At 49.4% G+C, this 15,657-nt stretch overlaps 2 protein-coding genes across 11 annotated transcripts in view; both read right to left on the bottom strand.

Annotated features, from left to right (window-relative positions):
• Positions 1 to 4,441, bottom strand: part of Ep400 (E1A binding protein p400) — a 107,445-nt gene extending 103,004 nt beyond the window's left edge. For all 7 annotated transcript variants that reach the window (XM_085837025.1, XM_085837023.1, XM_021163040.3 and 4 more), the window contains exon 1: positions 4,310 to 4,441. The gene's annotated coding sequence lies outside the window, so the exon portion shown is untranslated. The remainder of the gene's footprint in view (positions 1 to 4,309) is intronic.
• A 2,869-nt stretch (positions 4,442 to 7,310) lies between these two features.
• Pus1 (pseudouridine synthase 1) lies at positions 7,311 to 14,297 on the bottom strand. 4 transcript variants are annotated; one of them, XM_021163633.2, is made up of 6 exons: positions 14,272 to 14,297; positions 13,402 to 13,612; positions 11,354 to 11,491; positions 9,217 to 9,319; positions 8,202 to 8,893; positions 7,311 to 7,625 (listed from the first exon to the last, which is right to left on the bottom strand). In XM_021163633.2, exons 2-6 carry the CDS (start codon positions 13,600 to 13,602, stop codon positions 7,578 to 7,580), a joined length of 1,182 nt encoding a protein of 393 aa, XP_021019292.1. In that variant the 5' UTR covers positions 13,603 to 13,612; positions 14,272 to 14,297; the 3' UTR covers positions 7,311 to 7,577. The 4 variants fall into 4 exon arrangements, with proteins under 4 accessions (XP_021019292.1, XP_021019291.1, XP_021019290.1 ...); XM_021163632.1 differs by having other exon boundaries at positions 14,246 to 14,295; XM_021163631.2 differs by having other exon boundaries at positions 13,924 to 14,287.
• Between the last annotated feature and the right edge of the window lie 1,360 nt (positions 14,298 to 15,657).

The following is a 15,657-nucleotide window of genomic DNA, read 5'->3' on the forward strand; positions in this document are numbered from 1 at the left end:
GTCTTGTTTCAGTCTGGTATTTCTTAGCTATCTTCCTATTCTTCCATTTTAGAACAGCAATGTTTTTACTCTGTGTATATTGGAAGTACTTAACATTATTTATTTATTTAATGTATTTATTTTTGGTTTTTTGAGACAGGGTTTCTCTGTGTAGCCCTGGCTGTCCTCGAACTCACTCTGTAGACCAGGCTGGCCTCGAACTCAGAAATCCTCCTGCCTCTGCCTCCCAAGTGTAGGAATTAAAGGCGTGTGCCACCACTGCCTGGCTTATTTTTTTATTTTTAACAAGAGTTCACAGCTATGAGTTTGCCTAAGTCTCAAAATACTCTCTGAACTTTTAAACAGTACTGGGATGGTTAAAACCATGGGGATGTGTATAGCTAGAGTGAATATATCCTGCATTACAAAATGTCCTAAGTCTATGGGACCAAAGACAGAATGTTATAAATATTAAAATGCCTTCCACGCCCATGTGTTTAATAAACATCTGGTCTCCAACTGATGACACTGTTTTAGGAGATTTTGGGATCTTCAGGAGATATTACCTAGCTAGCAGAAGTAGATTGCTGAGTAGACCTTGAAGGTGGTACCTCCACTTCTAACTACATCCCAAGCTCTGTGCTCTCTTAAGTTACTTCTGATTATTTCCTTACAGCACTGTATAATGGCTTATTTCACTTTACAAACGGTTTCTAAACTCCTCATTCTCCTTATAACTGAATCCTCCACTGGGGGTATATGCATACAGACATCACATGCTTTCCCACTCAGTCCCAGATGGCCACCTGAGTTGATTCTGTATCTTGTTTATTGTGATCAGTGCTGAAAGAAAAAAGGTTGTGCATGTGTCTCTTCTGTATACTGACTACATTTCCCTTGGATATATACCTAAGAATGGGATTGCTCAGTCAAAAAAGTAGCTTCATTTTTTAGTATTTTTGGTTTCTCCCATTCTGGATCCACTTTAGCAGTATTAATTTACATTCCAACTATATATCACATTCCAACTATATATCACGGCTCCCTTTTTCACAGGCTCACCAACATGTTACTGTCTTTTGTTAACTGTCAGCTTAACTGGGATGAGATCACATCTAACTATGATTTTAATTTACATGCCCCAATAATCCATTTAACTCAGTTTAAATTCTAACTTTACTTTTATATATTTCCTTCAAAACATGACTTCACTATGTAGCACCTGGCTAGCCTCAAACTCATAGAGATGCACCTGTTTCTGCTTCCTAAGCATGGACCACAGTGTCCTGATAAATTCTAATTTTAGGTCAACCTCTACAAGATACACACACACACACACACACACACTCCCTGAGCCAGAACATGTGGAATTGGCACTTGGAGAAATGGCCACAGAAAATCATGAAGGGAAAGGCTTACCTGACCAGTGAGTGAACTGTTTTATCACAACTCCCACTGGCCCACCACATAGAGCAGGTTTTGGGGTTAGCAGATGGTATGGCCAGTATTGGTTAACTGGTCTCCACCTTATATTAAAAGACAACTCAATGAGAGCCAGAACCCAACTGGGGCTTAAGCTCCAAAGCAGAACAGTGGCAGCTACACTAAAAGGTCTTCTATCACCCAATCACTGAGGTCTAGCTTCTCTCCTCCTCTCTGACAAAGTACCCTCACATTTCAAAATTCTTCCTTCAACCTGAGAACCACGTTCAAGAACACTTTCCATACCCAAATAATTCATTTGAAAGAGACCAAAAACTAACACCCTTCACTAAGGGTGTTAAAACATCGAATGTTTAAGAATAAGGGTTATGGATAACTCAGTGGTTAAGTGCTTGCTTTGCATGTGGAGGAACTTGAATTTGATCCCCAGTTCCACACACATTCACAAACATATCAAAAATGAAGCTTTCAGTCAAGTAGGGCAGCACACGCCTGTCTATAATGGAAGTACTCAGAAGGCAGAGGCAAGAGGATCACAGGTTCAAGTTGAGACAGGTCTACATAGTTCAAGGCCACCTATGGCTCACCAACCAAATAAATAAATACAAATAAAAAAGATAATGCTTCCACTTGTTTGCTAACAGCCTCAAGAAACTCATGGACAGGGACTAATAAAAAGATGGCTCAGCTGTTAAGAGCACTGCCTGCTCTTCTAGAAGGCATGGGTTTAATTCCCACCACCAACATGGTGACTTACAATCCTCTGTAACTCCAGTTCCAGGGTATCTGATTCCCTCTTCTGGCCTCTGTGGGCATCAGGTACCCAAGTGGTACAGAGATATACGTGTAGGCAAAACACCTATACACACAAAATAAAAAAGACAGGGTTGAAGAGACAGCCCAGGAGTCAAGAGCATATGCAGCTCTTCAAGAGGATCTGAGTTTGAATCCCAACACCCATGCTGGGTAGCTCATAACCACCAGAAGATCAGACACCCTCCTGTCTCCTCAGGCACACAAGGCAGACAGAGACATACACACACAGAATATAAACATATACATACACATATCACACACACACACATTTTTTTTTAATTTTATGGACAGCCAGAACAAAGCCTTCAGAAACAGGGGTGCCTAATCACTGGAGGCGACAACCAAAAGGCTAAGTAAAGATGCTACAGAAAATGGAGGAAATGGTGACTGAGAGCACACAAAAAATTCTCTCCCACCCAGGAACACAAAGCAGCTGAGAGCTGAAAGAGTTAACTGGAAGGGAAGATTAACCCAAGGAAAGGTTACTATGTAGTTGTAAATAAGGTGGCCAGAAAACAACATTCTGAGGAATGCTATGTTATGACCTTGAGTGGGCCACAAAGAGCAACCCAACACAGAAGCCAAAACACCAGTAAATGCCTCAGAGGGACAACAGTATCAGCAACATTATGAGGCAGTTATTGTACTGTTGGATGATCATGGTACCTACACAACTTAAAACAGTTTCATTACATAATGCCAAACGTTTTTTTAAACGTTTTTAAAGTTAGAAGAATACAATAAAAGGAAATAATGACACTTTCGTTATTAGGCTATCTTGAGAATTTAAACATTTGGTGGGGAGGAAGATGTGGAGTAGACCTTCAATCCTTTAGTACTCAGGTGGCAGAGGCAGGTAGATGATCTCTTTTGAGTTCGAGGTCTGCCTGTTTCAGGACAGCCAGAACTACTCAGTGAGACCATGTGTTTTTTGTTTTTTGTTTAAATATATAAATAAATAAGGGAGTGAGAGGGGGCTGGGCACCGCAGCAGGAACCAGCACTCCCAGATACGCAAGAGACTGAGATAGGAGATAACCTGAGGCCAGGATCCGAGGCCAGCCTGGGACACAAAGATTCCTCTCAACGGCAAGGAAATAAAAACAGCCAGGCATGATGTCTCACACCTGCAAACCCAGTACCAAGGTGGAGGCATCTGGATTGCTAAGAATTACAGACCAGCTTAGACTACTTAATGAGTCCAGTCCTGGCTGATTCGGACTTCCATGAGACTTTTTTTTTTTTGTCTCAGAAAACCTAAATACGTAAAAAGAAGATTTAAAGTTAACATGCGGTTTGCCTTGTGGCTATCCAAGTTGTACAATTTATATTCATTCATTCATTCTCTCTCTCTTCTCTCTCAGACATACACACACACCAGGTACAAGAATCGCGGATCTTCGTGAGCTCAAGGCCAGCATGGTCTAAATAGCGAGTTAAAAGGCCAGCCAAGGCTCCACGGTAAGACCCTGACTTAAAATGGAAAAACAAAACAAAAACAAAAATGAAACAAAACAAGGACCGTTTTTGCCACACGTATAATCGAGAGCACAAGTTACAAGTGCCAGGAATGAGCGCAACCCCCAATTTTAAGTCGCGGTGCTCCTGGATACTGGACCTAGGGACAGACCTGCGGAGACAGCGGCTCGCCGGCTGATGGTTCACCTTCGAGCCCCGGCCCCGGGAGTTCTGCCAGGTCCCCGGCGTCCTTCCCGCTCTGCCTCTGCTCAAGGCTCTACGTCCCGAAAGGAAGCCCTGCGCGCCGCGGACCAACGGTGCCGCGGGCGTTAAGAGCCCCGCCTTCCCGAGCGCTCGGAAACGGCCGCGCGCCTGCCCAGAAAGAACGGCGCACTCGAGAGCGCTGACCAGAGAAGGGCCTTGCCGAGGCCGGACCACGCACCGAGCCACCGACCGGTCCCTCTCAGCGCCACCCGGCCCCTCGGCCCCGCCCGCCCACGACAAAGCGCCGCCGCGGCCTGGGCCCGCCGCGACGCCAGCGGCAGCAGCACCGCTAAAGACAACCGCTCGGCATGCCGCCGTCGCCGCCTGCCACCCACCGTCCCGCCTCTCACCCGCTGACGCTGTCCCGTTCGCTTGCACCGCGAGCAAAAGCCGCGCTCCGCCGCGTCAGGACAGCCGGGAGGCTCGAGCGCGCCGCAGCCGCTCGGCACATCCGGGTCCACGGGCACAGGAAGTAGCAGCGCCGGTGCTACGGCGCGCGGCGAGGGACTAACGGTACCTATCCTGTAGGGCCACTCGCAGCCGCGCGAGGTCGCCTGAAATTGAGGCGCTGCTGACCGCGGAGGCAGGACCGAAGCGGCTTCTTAAGCAGGCAGCTAGGGGCGGAGCTGTATGCAGGAGGCGCGTTGGGCGGGGTTTGGAGAGCGGAGAGCCACCTCAGGGCCGCCTCCGCAAGGCCTCATCCGCGCGAGGCGGGACCGCTTCGGACAGGACGAGGCGAGTCGGCGCACGCGCAGGGCAGGGCTGGGCGCTGAGGCGGTGCAAGCGGGCTGGGGCGTGACCTCATGGGTACGAGGCGGAGCCTCAGGCCTCGGGGAAGTTCGGGTAGACTCGGAAAGGGGCGTGGTCTCGTCAGTTGGAGGCGGACCCCGAGTTTCGCTCAGTTACGCCACCTGGCGACTCGCTCCAGCGGGGGAGGCTGGTTAGGAAAGCTCGGGCAGACCTGATAGCATCCTCTGGGTGTGCTCGGTCTCCGTGGGAAATAGGGGACTAGCCCTATGAACAAAAAGGCGCCTGAGACGCAGCGAGCAGAAGTCTGAAAATACATTCAGCATCATTAGACATCACAGAAATGCACAAGAAACCACGACCCAAGAGGAGGTAAGATTGTAGTACGAGTTTGAAAAAGATTTTATTTATTTACATATATATATATATACATACATATATATATATATATATATATATATATATATATATAAATTTTTTTTTTGTTTTTTTTTGAGACAGGGTTTCTCTGTGCAGCCCTGGCTGTCCTGGAACTCACTCTGTAGACCAGGCTGGACTCAAACTCAGAAATCCACCTACCTCTGCCTCCCAAATACTGGGATTAAATAAAGGCATGTGCCACCACTGCCCGCCAAAAGATTATAATTTTTAATACACTATTAAAAAAAAAGGAAGAAATTAACTGAGCTTGGTAGCAGTTGTAATTCAGTGGTTCTCAGCCTATGGGTCACATATAAGATATCCGGCATGTCAGATATTTATTTCCATTACAACTTATAGCAGTAGCAAAATTACAGTTATGAAGTACCAATGAAATTTGGTTGGGGGTCACCACAACATAAGGAGCTGTATTAAAGAGTCACAGCATCAGAATGTTTGAGAACCACTGCTATAATCCCAGAACTTGAGGCTGAAGCAGAAAGATCTGGGGTTCATGGCTGGCTTCATCCATTCATCATGTTTGAGGCTGTCCTGGAATACATGAGACCCCATCTCAAGATAAAAAACAGGAGGGAAATGTGTTAGGAAGGAGCCAGAGGAAGTTGTAGGGAATAAGGGGAAAAGAAGGTGGATATGACCAAACTCATGCATACATGCATGAAACTCTAAAATTGTAATAAAGGATCTTTTTAAAAGCTCGGGATAGGGGTTGGTGAGATGGATCAGCAGTTAAGCGCATGGACTGCTCCTCCAGAGGTCCTGAGTTCAATTCCCAGCAACCACAGGGTGGCTCACAACCATCTGTAATGTGATCCAATGCTCTTCTGGTGTGTCTGAAGACAGCTACAGTGTACTCATATAAATGAAATACACAAATCTTAAAAAAAAAAAAAAATGTTCAGGATAGCTGGAAAGTTGGCTTAGCCATGAGAGGACCTGAATTCAGTTCTCGGAACCCACATCAGGTGGTTCACAACCATTTGTAATTAGCTCCAGATCTGACACCCTCTTCTGGCTTCCACAGACATTCACATATACACATCACACACACACACACACACACACACACACACACACACTCTATAATTTTTAGAAACTTACAAGGGTTTCTGAGCACTACTGCTCTTGCAAAAAAAAAAAAAAAAAAAAAACAAACAGAATGAGGTTCCTAGCACCCACATTAGGGAGCTTACATGTACACACATCCACACACATACTTTTTTAAAAAAGATTTTATTTGTTTAATTGGGAGTGTGCACGTGTGTCTTAAGTGTGGGATATGCAACGAGTGTCCTCAGAGGCCAGGAGAGAGGGCTGAATCCTCTAGAGTTAGAATTATAGGTGGGTATAAGCTGCACAGCATGGGTGTTGAGAACTGAACTTGGGCCCTCTGTAAGACCAGCAGGCACTTGTAACTGCTAAGCTATCCCACTAACCCCCAAAATCAATTGTCTATAAATGTCTTGCCTGCCTGAATGCAGCCTGTTGGGTCATCTGGAGCTGGAGTTACAGATTGTTCCGAGCCACCATATTGCTGCTGGAAGGCAAACCCGACTCCTCTGACCCCTCCCTGCCTCACGGAGCTGTTACTCCTCTAAAACTGCCTGCTCGCCATTCCGAACAAACCGAAAATGCAGGTCATGGGATGAAGCCATCTGTGTAGGTCTAACGGCCCCATAGCACTGACTGTGCTAGAGATCTGAGAATGCCTTCACCCATAAAAGGCGAGAGAGGTCTGGGAGGAGTACACTGTAGACTGAAGGGGCATTCCAAGCCTAGTGCTGAGTAAGTGGCCGTGGGTGTCCAGGGATGAGGGAGATGTGGGAGCACGTAAGAAAGGAGACCCAGAAGGAAGGGAAGAATACCAGGGCATGAAGGTAGGGGCTGCTGAAGCACGGTCCCCCTTGAGGCCTCCCCAAGAACAGGCAGCATGAAATCACCAGTGTAGCCACTTCAGAGAAAACGGGGATGGTCTCAAAGGATAGGTCCGGACGGAAGGAAAAGAGTATCAGCAGCAGCCGGGAGCAGACCGCTAGTGGCTACACCTACTGCCTGCCCAGCCAACCACACCCTGTGCTGACCTTCTGTGCCTACCCCTCAGCTATCCCCAACACAGCAGTGTTGCACTCATCTCACGGCCAGAAAAGGAAAATAGGCAAAGAATAATTCACTAAGCAAAACATATTTAATAGGAAAAAAAAAATCACTTCTTTTTTTAAAAAGTGCCCTTTCATGCTAAGGTGTATACACACGATGCATGGGCTAAAGTCGGCAGCTGATTCCTGGGATGAGAATTTAATATCCTGAGGTTATGAAGCCAGGCTACATCCACAAGCTGGCCCCTGAATTCTTGGCTCCCCCCATCCTGGGTGACAGGCAGGTGCAGAGATTCCAGCCTCAGCACACACAGCAGTGGCAGGATCTACAGTTTCAGTCAGTGTCTCCATCCCCTTCACTGCCCTCCAGGGAACTGGGGACCTGTAGGAAAGGGGAACAGGAAAAGGACCATGAGACCCAACCTGGAAGCACTCCCATGTGTGGGCCTAGGGAAAAATGATGGAATCCTGGGTATAGTGCCAAGTGCTTGTTGCTGAGCAAAAGCACTGGCGGGGCAGTGGTGGTGCACGCCTTTAATCCCAGCACTTGGGAGGCAGAGGATTTCTGAGTTCGAAGCCAGCCTGGTCTACAAAGTGAGTTCCAGGACAGTCAGGGCTACACAGAGAAAGCCTGTTTTGGGGGAAAAAAAAGTACTCTACTAGAGGAATAGAAACAGACTGAATGAAGCTGACCAAGCAGGCCCAAGCAGCCTACGCCTTTAGAGGTAACCAGATACACTGCTTAGCAGCTGGAAGCCCCATGCCAGCCCATGAGTAAACCTTGCATAGGGGTGGGGCAGGAGCAGGAGGTAGCCCACCCCTCCAGGGACTGTGCGACTTTGGGGACTCTCTGCGACTCAGCTCCTTACCTACCACTCAGCTCCTTACCTACCACTCAGCCTACCCAGCTAACGCACATATGCACACCACAAACACTCGAGACCAAACACCTTCCTACCTTGGCACCTGTGTCAGCCGCTCCAAGTGCAGTGCCACTGAAGTTGTGGATCGGCAAAGTGTTGAGCCACTGGGCCATGGACCGCTCATCCCGCTCAGTGCTGACAATGGTAGGGTAGATGTACTGCTCCTTGAAAGCAGTCACCTTCCCTTCCTCCTGCGTCCAGTCCAGGGGCTCATGCAGCCCGTCACCGCCAAAGCGTTGATTGTACTTCTCAAAGTGAACCCTCTCCAGGACTAAGCCAAGCCCCGGTGCCTTGGGCACATCCACCTTCTCCTCGCCCCAGCTGCGCTCCAGGACACTCTCAGGGGCATAACCCTTCACAATGGCTACCACCAGGCCAACCATCTTCCGGATCTGGTGCATCATGAAGCTCTGGCCCTTCACTTTGATCACAGCAAACTCCAGGCCCTCACGTACGAAGGGCTCCTCGCAGTACATCTCCAGAATGTAGCGGCGCGCACTGGGCTCTCTTGGGCCCTTCTGCGAGGTGAAGTTATGGAAGTTATGGGTGCCTTTGTAGCAGGCCAGAAGGCGGTTGACCTGCTGCAGGGTCTCTGCACTCAGGCGATAGCTCTCGTCCTGTACATCCCGGTCCTTGTGAGCAAAGGCAAAGGTGGGCAGCATGTAGCAGTAGGTCCTGGCGTCGCACTTGTTCTTGGAGTTGAACCCGCCTGTGACCCTCTTCAATCCTGTGGGACAGGATGTAGAAAACCCAGGTGAGCAGAAACACCTCGAAGGTGGGACATCCTGACACTGTGGTTCTGGTGCCACTTGCCCTGACAGGCACCCAACCCGATTCCAAACGCATGCTCATAACCACTGCTGATGAGAAAAGTCCCCGCATACTATTAGAGCAGTACAGCCAAAGGCCATGGAACTTCTCTCTCAGCTAGCCAGTCCTGAGGGAGCAACAGTGAACCTTCACAGCACCCCTCTGAGAACCTGCTTGGCCAGAGCAAGCACAGCCTCTGTCCATATGAGACCACTCAGGTGGTCACACAGGGAAGCTCACCCAGAATCCGAATGTGGGATGGAAGGTGGCTGTTGATCTTGTCCAGAATGTCATCAATCAGCCACACCTTTAGGGATACCACCTGCCCAGCTGCAGACACACCCTGCAAAGAAAACAGCAGAGAGGATGGGTAAGTTAGGGGCCTCATCCTCCAACACAACCCTCACACCCTGGCCCTAAAGTGGAAGAGGGGGTGCTTTGGGGAATGGGTCTCCATATGTGACCCTAGCTAGCCTGGAACTCACTCACGTACACCAAAGTAACCTCTAACTTGCAACCATCTTGGCACAATCCCTCCTCCCCTGCTGGATGACAGTGTTCCACTTCTTGTTTGTTGTAAGATGGAGTCCAGTTATATATTGAAGGTTAGCCTTGAACTCTGTAGCCCAGGCTATCTTCAAACTTGGAGTTCTCCCAAGTTCTGGGACACTTGCCTCATCATGCCTAGCTGTGTTATGGAATATCTGTTATCACCCTGATAACAGCAGGCTCCTTCAGAGGTGAATCCAATCATAAATCCTACCAACAAGGGCCCAGCCATATGGTTCTATATGTCCCAGGCCTGGGAATGTGATATATCTGCTCAAGATGTAACCCCAAGATGTAACCATCATCAACTAGAAATTGAGTCCAGGATGAATACCCACGTCAATCAGAGACAGTGGGACTTGTTTGTGTGATCTGAAGTACAAAAGCTAGGCCATCAGTCACAAGCCATGTGGCAATATGCCTGTCATGTAAGTACACAACACTGTCAAAGACTTCTCACCTGGGCAGGAGAGATGGCCAAGTATGTGTTAACACTGCCCCACAAGCCTGTGGATCCTTGAAACCCATGGAGGACTGACAGCCTCTCTCAGACACACTCATACTCTCACACAATAAGGAAGATGGCGATGAAATTATTAAAGTTGTAATTTTAAAAAGGCCTAGTGCCCACACAGAATGAAGACAGTTCCCACTGGTAGGTGCTCATACTGACTTGAGTGTTGCAGTGAACACACCTTGGCTGTGTAGATAAATGATAGACTGTTAGGATTAGCCTTACCTAGCAGAAGAGGAAGCCAGTGTAAGGCAAAAGCAGGCAGAGGTCCTCAAAGGCTACGGGGACAGACAGAAGAAATGCCAGAGGCTGGGGACGCCAGTACAAACCGCTGCACTATAGGCTACTGTTCATTGTGTTCTTTTTCTTTTCTTTCTTTTTTTTTTTTAAAGTTTTATTTATTATGTATACAGCAGGCCAGAAGAGGACACCAGATCTGATTATAGGTGGTTGTGAGCCACACCATGTGGTTGCTGGGAATTGAACTCAGGAACCTCTGAAAGAGCAGCCAGTGCTCTTAACCTCTGAGACATCTCTCCAGCCCTTAGGCTGTTTCTCTGGGACCTAGAACTCCCATCACTGTGAGACCTGCCTTGTGTTAGAACCAAAACAGCCCTCCGTGATCTCTGCCCAGAACCTGTGGCATTCCAGATGAGCGTGTAGCCCTGGCTGTCCTGGAACTCACTCTGTAGACCAGGCTGGCCTCAAACTCCTCAATCCACCTGCCTCTGCCTCCAGAGTGCTGGGATTAAAGGCTTGCACCACCACCACCCGCAAGTCATCTCTCTCTCTCTCTCTCTCTCTCTCTCTCTCTCTCTCACTAATGTATATTCTCTATATGCATAATTACATCACAGGTACCCAAAAATGCCAGAGGTATTGGATCTCATGGAGATGGAGTTACGGGAAGTGTAAGCTGCAGGATGTGGGTGTTAATAACTGAACTCTAAGTAATTGTTTTTAACTGCCAAATCCTCTCTCCAACCCAATAAATCATCTCTCTCTCTTTTCAGAACTATCCAAGGAAAGCAAAGGCCAGTGAAGACAGGGTCCTGTGCGGCCCACTCCTGGCCCTCCGTACAACAAAACAATACGCCCCTTCCCTCGAATACTGGAATGACAGACAAGTGCCACCAACTCAGCCAACCTAAGCTCTTTTTTTTTTCCCTAAGTAAAACAGAATACACACCATGTCACTACTATCAAAATTGCTATCATGATTCAACAGTCATGACCCGCTGGCTAGGATCCCTTCTGACAGGTGGACCCTGAGACCATGGGACAGTGGAAGCCGCAGGCAAGTAGGACACATACCTTGTCTGTGCGAGCACACCGCTGGAAAGACATCTTCCTCATATCTGTGCCATGGTTTTCAGGGATACAACCTGCCTGGACTAATGCCGATACCAAGTCATCTTCGATGGTCCTGAACTGGGAGGACCCCAGATTCCTCTAAAGAAAAAAGGGGATAACCTGTTTTCATGAGCTCTCAGGACAGATGCACTCCAGAAAGCCGACCATCACTTCTGCAACCAGCTCCAGCGCTGTGCCTCTCAGCCTTCCCTAACCATATGTTTATGGTGTCCTTGACCCCGTGAGGTCAGACACGTCAGCATCCCACCAATCCTCACAATAGAGACTAGGTCCAAGACTGTCAGGGAAAAACCTTCCCACGTGGATAGCAGGGCATGCGAACACTTCAACCACGCTCCCTGGCTGAGACAGTCTTTTCATAGCCTGCTCTACCCATTGTGGCCCGTTGCCATAGACGAAGTCAGGAACACTTCCCAAGCAACATAAAAAGACCGTAACAAAAAGTGACTACAAGCCTCACTCAGCAATGTGAGACGGGCATCTCTGCCATACCAAGTGGGTAAACAGAGATAAACAGGATATTTACTGAGAAAAGACAGCCTTAAAAAAACCTTGCACTGTCAGAACCACTCCCCAAAAGCAGACCAGTCATCCCAGAAGCAGTGCAGTCTGTGCTTCCTCAGGAACATCACAGCCTAGGCCATGTGAAAAGCACCGTCCAGCCCAAAGGCACCTTGAGTTTCACTGCTGAAGCCTATGTGTTTCTCACTGGAGAGGGACAAAGCCTGACTGTACCCAGACTATCCTTGAACTTGGCAATCCTCCTGCATCAACTTCCCGGATGCCAGGAAGACAGGCTATGCAGCACCATCCCAGTCGGGCTACATGAAACCTCTGTCATTCATTCTCAAAGTCATCATCATGTCTGGTCAGACTCCGTTCCGGAGCCACTGTTCTGGTTGGACACCTCACAGCAACGAACTCCACCCTCTGGCTCAAGATCAAGGTTTTAAAAAGTGGGGAAAGTGACCAGAGAGACGGCTCAGCAGTTAAGAGCACTTCTAGAGGAGTGGGCTTGATTCTCAGCACCCAGATGGCAGCTCACAAGTGCCTGTCACTCCAGCCCCAGGGGATGGTACACCCTCTCCTGGCCTGTGAGCAGAACATGCACACAGTACACAGACAAGCAGGCAGGCAAACCACCCATATACACCGAAGAAATTAAAGGTTCAAATTTGTCTGAGAGAAAATTACAAATTCAAACAATGGAGTTGAAGGGGTTTGCAACCCCATGGGAAGAACAACAATATTAGCCAACCAGACTTCCGAGAGCTCCCAGGGACTAAGCCATCAACCAAGGAGTACACACGTCTCCAGCTGCATATGTAGCAGAGGATGGCCTTGTCAGACATTAATGAGAAGAAAGGTCCTCGGTCCTATGAAGGCTAGATAGATGCTCCAGTCCAGTGGAGGGGAATCGAGGGCAGGTGGGAGTGGGTGGATGGGTGGAGGAACACCCTCATAGAAGCAGGGGGGATGGGATAGGGGTTTCCGGGATCAGGGAAAACAAGGAAAGGGGATAACATTTGAAATAGAAATAAAATATCCAATTTTTTTTAAAAAAAGGAAATGTCAACAGCAGAGATGACAAGAATGAACAAGATTCTACCCACACTGGGCGTGGGGAGGATGCTTTCATAAGAGAGAGAGCCTAGCATGCCCCTGGCCCCTCAGGATGCTGGACAGGTAGCACCTGGCAGCAATCTGGTCCCCACATTCAGTAAGCCTGCCCATGTCACACAGTTCCCCAGGTACTGTGCAGGCAGCACCCTGACAATGAAGACTCACTGCTCCCAAGGTCACATGTGAATCAGCTCCCATAGTGGAAGAAAACCACCCAAGCCTCTTATGGAGGATTCTGCGGGGTTTTTTTTTGTTTTGTTTGTTTTTGTTTTATTACTGTTTCCTGGGATGGGCCTGGCTCTGAGTAGCATCAGGGAACCAAGGGCTGCCTCAGGTAGGGGCTGTCTAGCCGCAGCCCTCCTCACCTGCATGCCGTGGTAGCCCTTGCCCGAGTAGGCCATGAGCAGCACAATTTTTCGCTTTGGCAGCTTGCGTGGGGGCTCTTCATCCTCACCGCCCTTGACCCTCTTGGCAGGATGCTCCGTCTCCTCCCAGACCCAGCCACCTCGGCCCTTCCTGTCCGGTTGGTGTGAGGCCAGCGCTGGTGGCACCTTGTTTCCAGCCATAGGCGGCAGGCTGAGAAAAACAGGCATGAGTGACCAAGGTGGTAAAAGACCAGAACCCAGCTCTGCCTGCCTCCGCGGTCTCTGAAAGACCTTGCCCAAAGACAAACCAACCAGCCCGGTTCACCAAAGACAAGAGTGACTGAGGTTGGACAACAGCGGCAACTCGGGAGGAGTTTGAGCTGGACACACAGGCAGGCAGTGCTCTGGCGGGGCAGTACAAGGCAGCGATGGAAACAAGACACAGGTAAGCAAGGAGAAGCAGACAGCTCAGGACAGTCTTGGGTTTTCGGTACAGAGGCAGGCGGTCGCGGAAGTCTTTACCCGGGCACCCGCGGGCCTGGGCGCGCAGTCCACCGTCCCCAGGCTCTCAGCAGTGCGGCCCACAGGCGGGGGAAGCCCATGCGATGCGGGGTGGCGGGCGCCGACCCCGAACCTCAGCGATCCCCTCCGAACTCTGCAGCCCCGAATTCCCTGCCCCGTCTTCCAGATTTCTTGGCTCTGACCCTGCGGCGCCCCAGATCCTAGGCTGACCTGTGACCCCCGTAGCCCCTGCCCATCCCCATCCAACAACACCACCCCGTCCTTAGAGATCGCGCAGCCGGCGCGCTCGAGGAGGGAGGAAAGTCCCGCCGGACCCACTCACGGCGCCGCGGAACCCCCGAAGCTGACCACGTGCACGAAGGCGGAAGCGGGCAAGCGTTGGAAGGCGGCCGAAGGCGGACAAAAGTCTTTCTGGGACGCGCCTAGCGGGGTGGACCCAATGGGTGGGGCTTCCCACCAGGATCCAAGCCAGTCTAGATGCGGTTCTCCAGAGAAGGGAAAAGCTCTACATCGGCGCGGCTTGAAAAGTGAAACCACCTCATTAAAATGTGCAGGTTAGGAATGCACCAGGGAACCACTCAGCAGGTAATAACTGCAGATGCCCAGATAGCCCCAGCACCGACTCAGTGCTACTGAGCAGGCCCTTGCCTGGCCCATGGCACCAACCCTGGCATTGGGAGGTCACTGATGCTCTCTCAGTTACACCACTGGCTTTGTGGTGTGTGGACCATCAAGTTTCCCAGCATTTGTTATTTCCAGAAGCTGCTCCAATTTCCGGACGCTGATGTGTTTAATGACATAAAACGGTCTCACTATGTAGCCCTGACCCGCCTGGAAATCTCTCTCATATATATACTCCCAGATGGTGGAATTAAAGGTGTGTACCACCATACACAGCTCCTGTCCTCCAACTTTTGGCAACCTTCCTGCCTCAGCCTCCCAAGAGCTGGGATTACAAATGTGAGTCACCACATCTGACTTCACACATTACTGGGTTTTTTTTTGTTGTTGTTGTTGTTTGTTTTTGTTTTTTTTTTTATTATATGTAAGTACACTGTAGCTGTCTTCAGACACTCCAGAAGAGGGCGCCAGATCTTGTTGCGGATGGTTGTGAGCCACCATGTGGTTGCTGGGATTTGAACTCTGGACCTTCGGAAGAGCAGTTGGGTGCTCTTACCCACTGAGCCATCTCACCAACCCACACATTACTCTTATTTTTCTAATTTTGCCAAAGAATGATGCACAGACAACATGAAACCTGGGCAAGCAGCTATGGGTTCCCAGTTCCTTCTCTGTTACTTCATTCCCCCCATTTTCAGGCTGTCTGATTCACCCTGAGCATTCTCACCGTTGAGAATGTATGTACCTCTGTCACTCTTCCAGAGATGAGGAGTTTTGTCAATCCCTGCTTCCATCCTTGCAGCCGCCCGTCCTTCCAACACCCATCTGGCTGACTCGGGATACTTCCCTGCTCAGACTCTTGGCTTCATTAGGTTTAAAGCCACACACGGAGACTTGGGGGACTGGGCTGGACACCTCTGAGGACCATGACTCAAGGTGACCACAGCTTGAAATGGGATAGGGAGTCCCATGTGTATGCAGGGGGGAAAACATAATCCAAGGGAACCAGGGACCAGTGCAAAGGCCCTGGGGCAGCAGTGTGCCACAGTGTGGCCAACCTAGCTCAGAACCTGCTCCTTCCTATAGGTAGAGTAATAGGGGCCAGCACTGACA

Source organism: Mus caroli, unplaced genomic scaffold, assembly GCF_978045245.1.
Source record: "Mus caroli unplaced genomic scaffold, Mus_caroli_1 scaffold_4, whole genome shotgun sequence".
Taxonomy (NCBI): domain Eukaryota; kingdom Metazoa; phylum Chordata; class Mammalia; order Rodentia; family Muridae; genus Mus; species Mus caroli.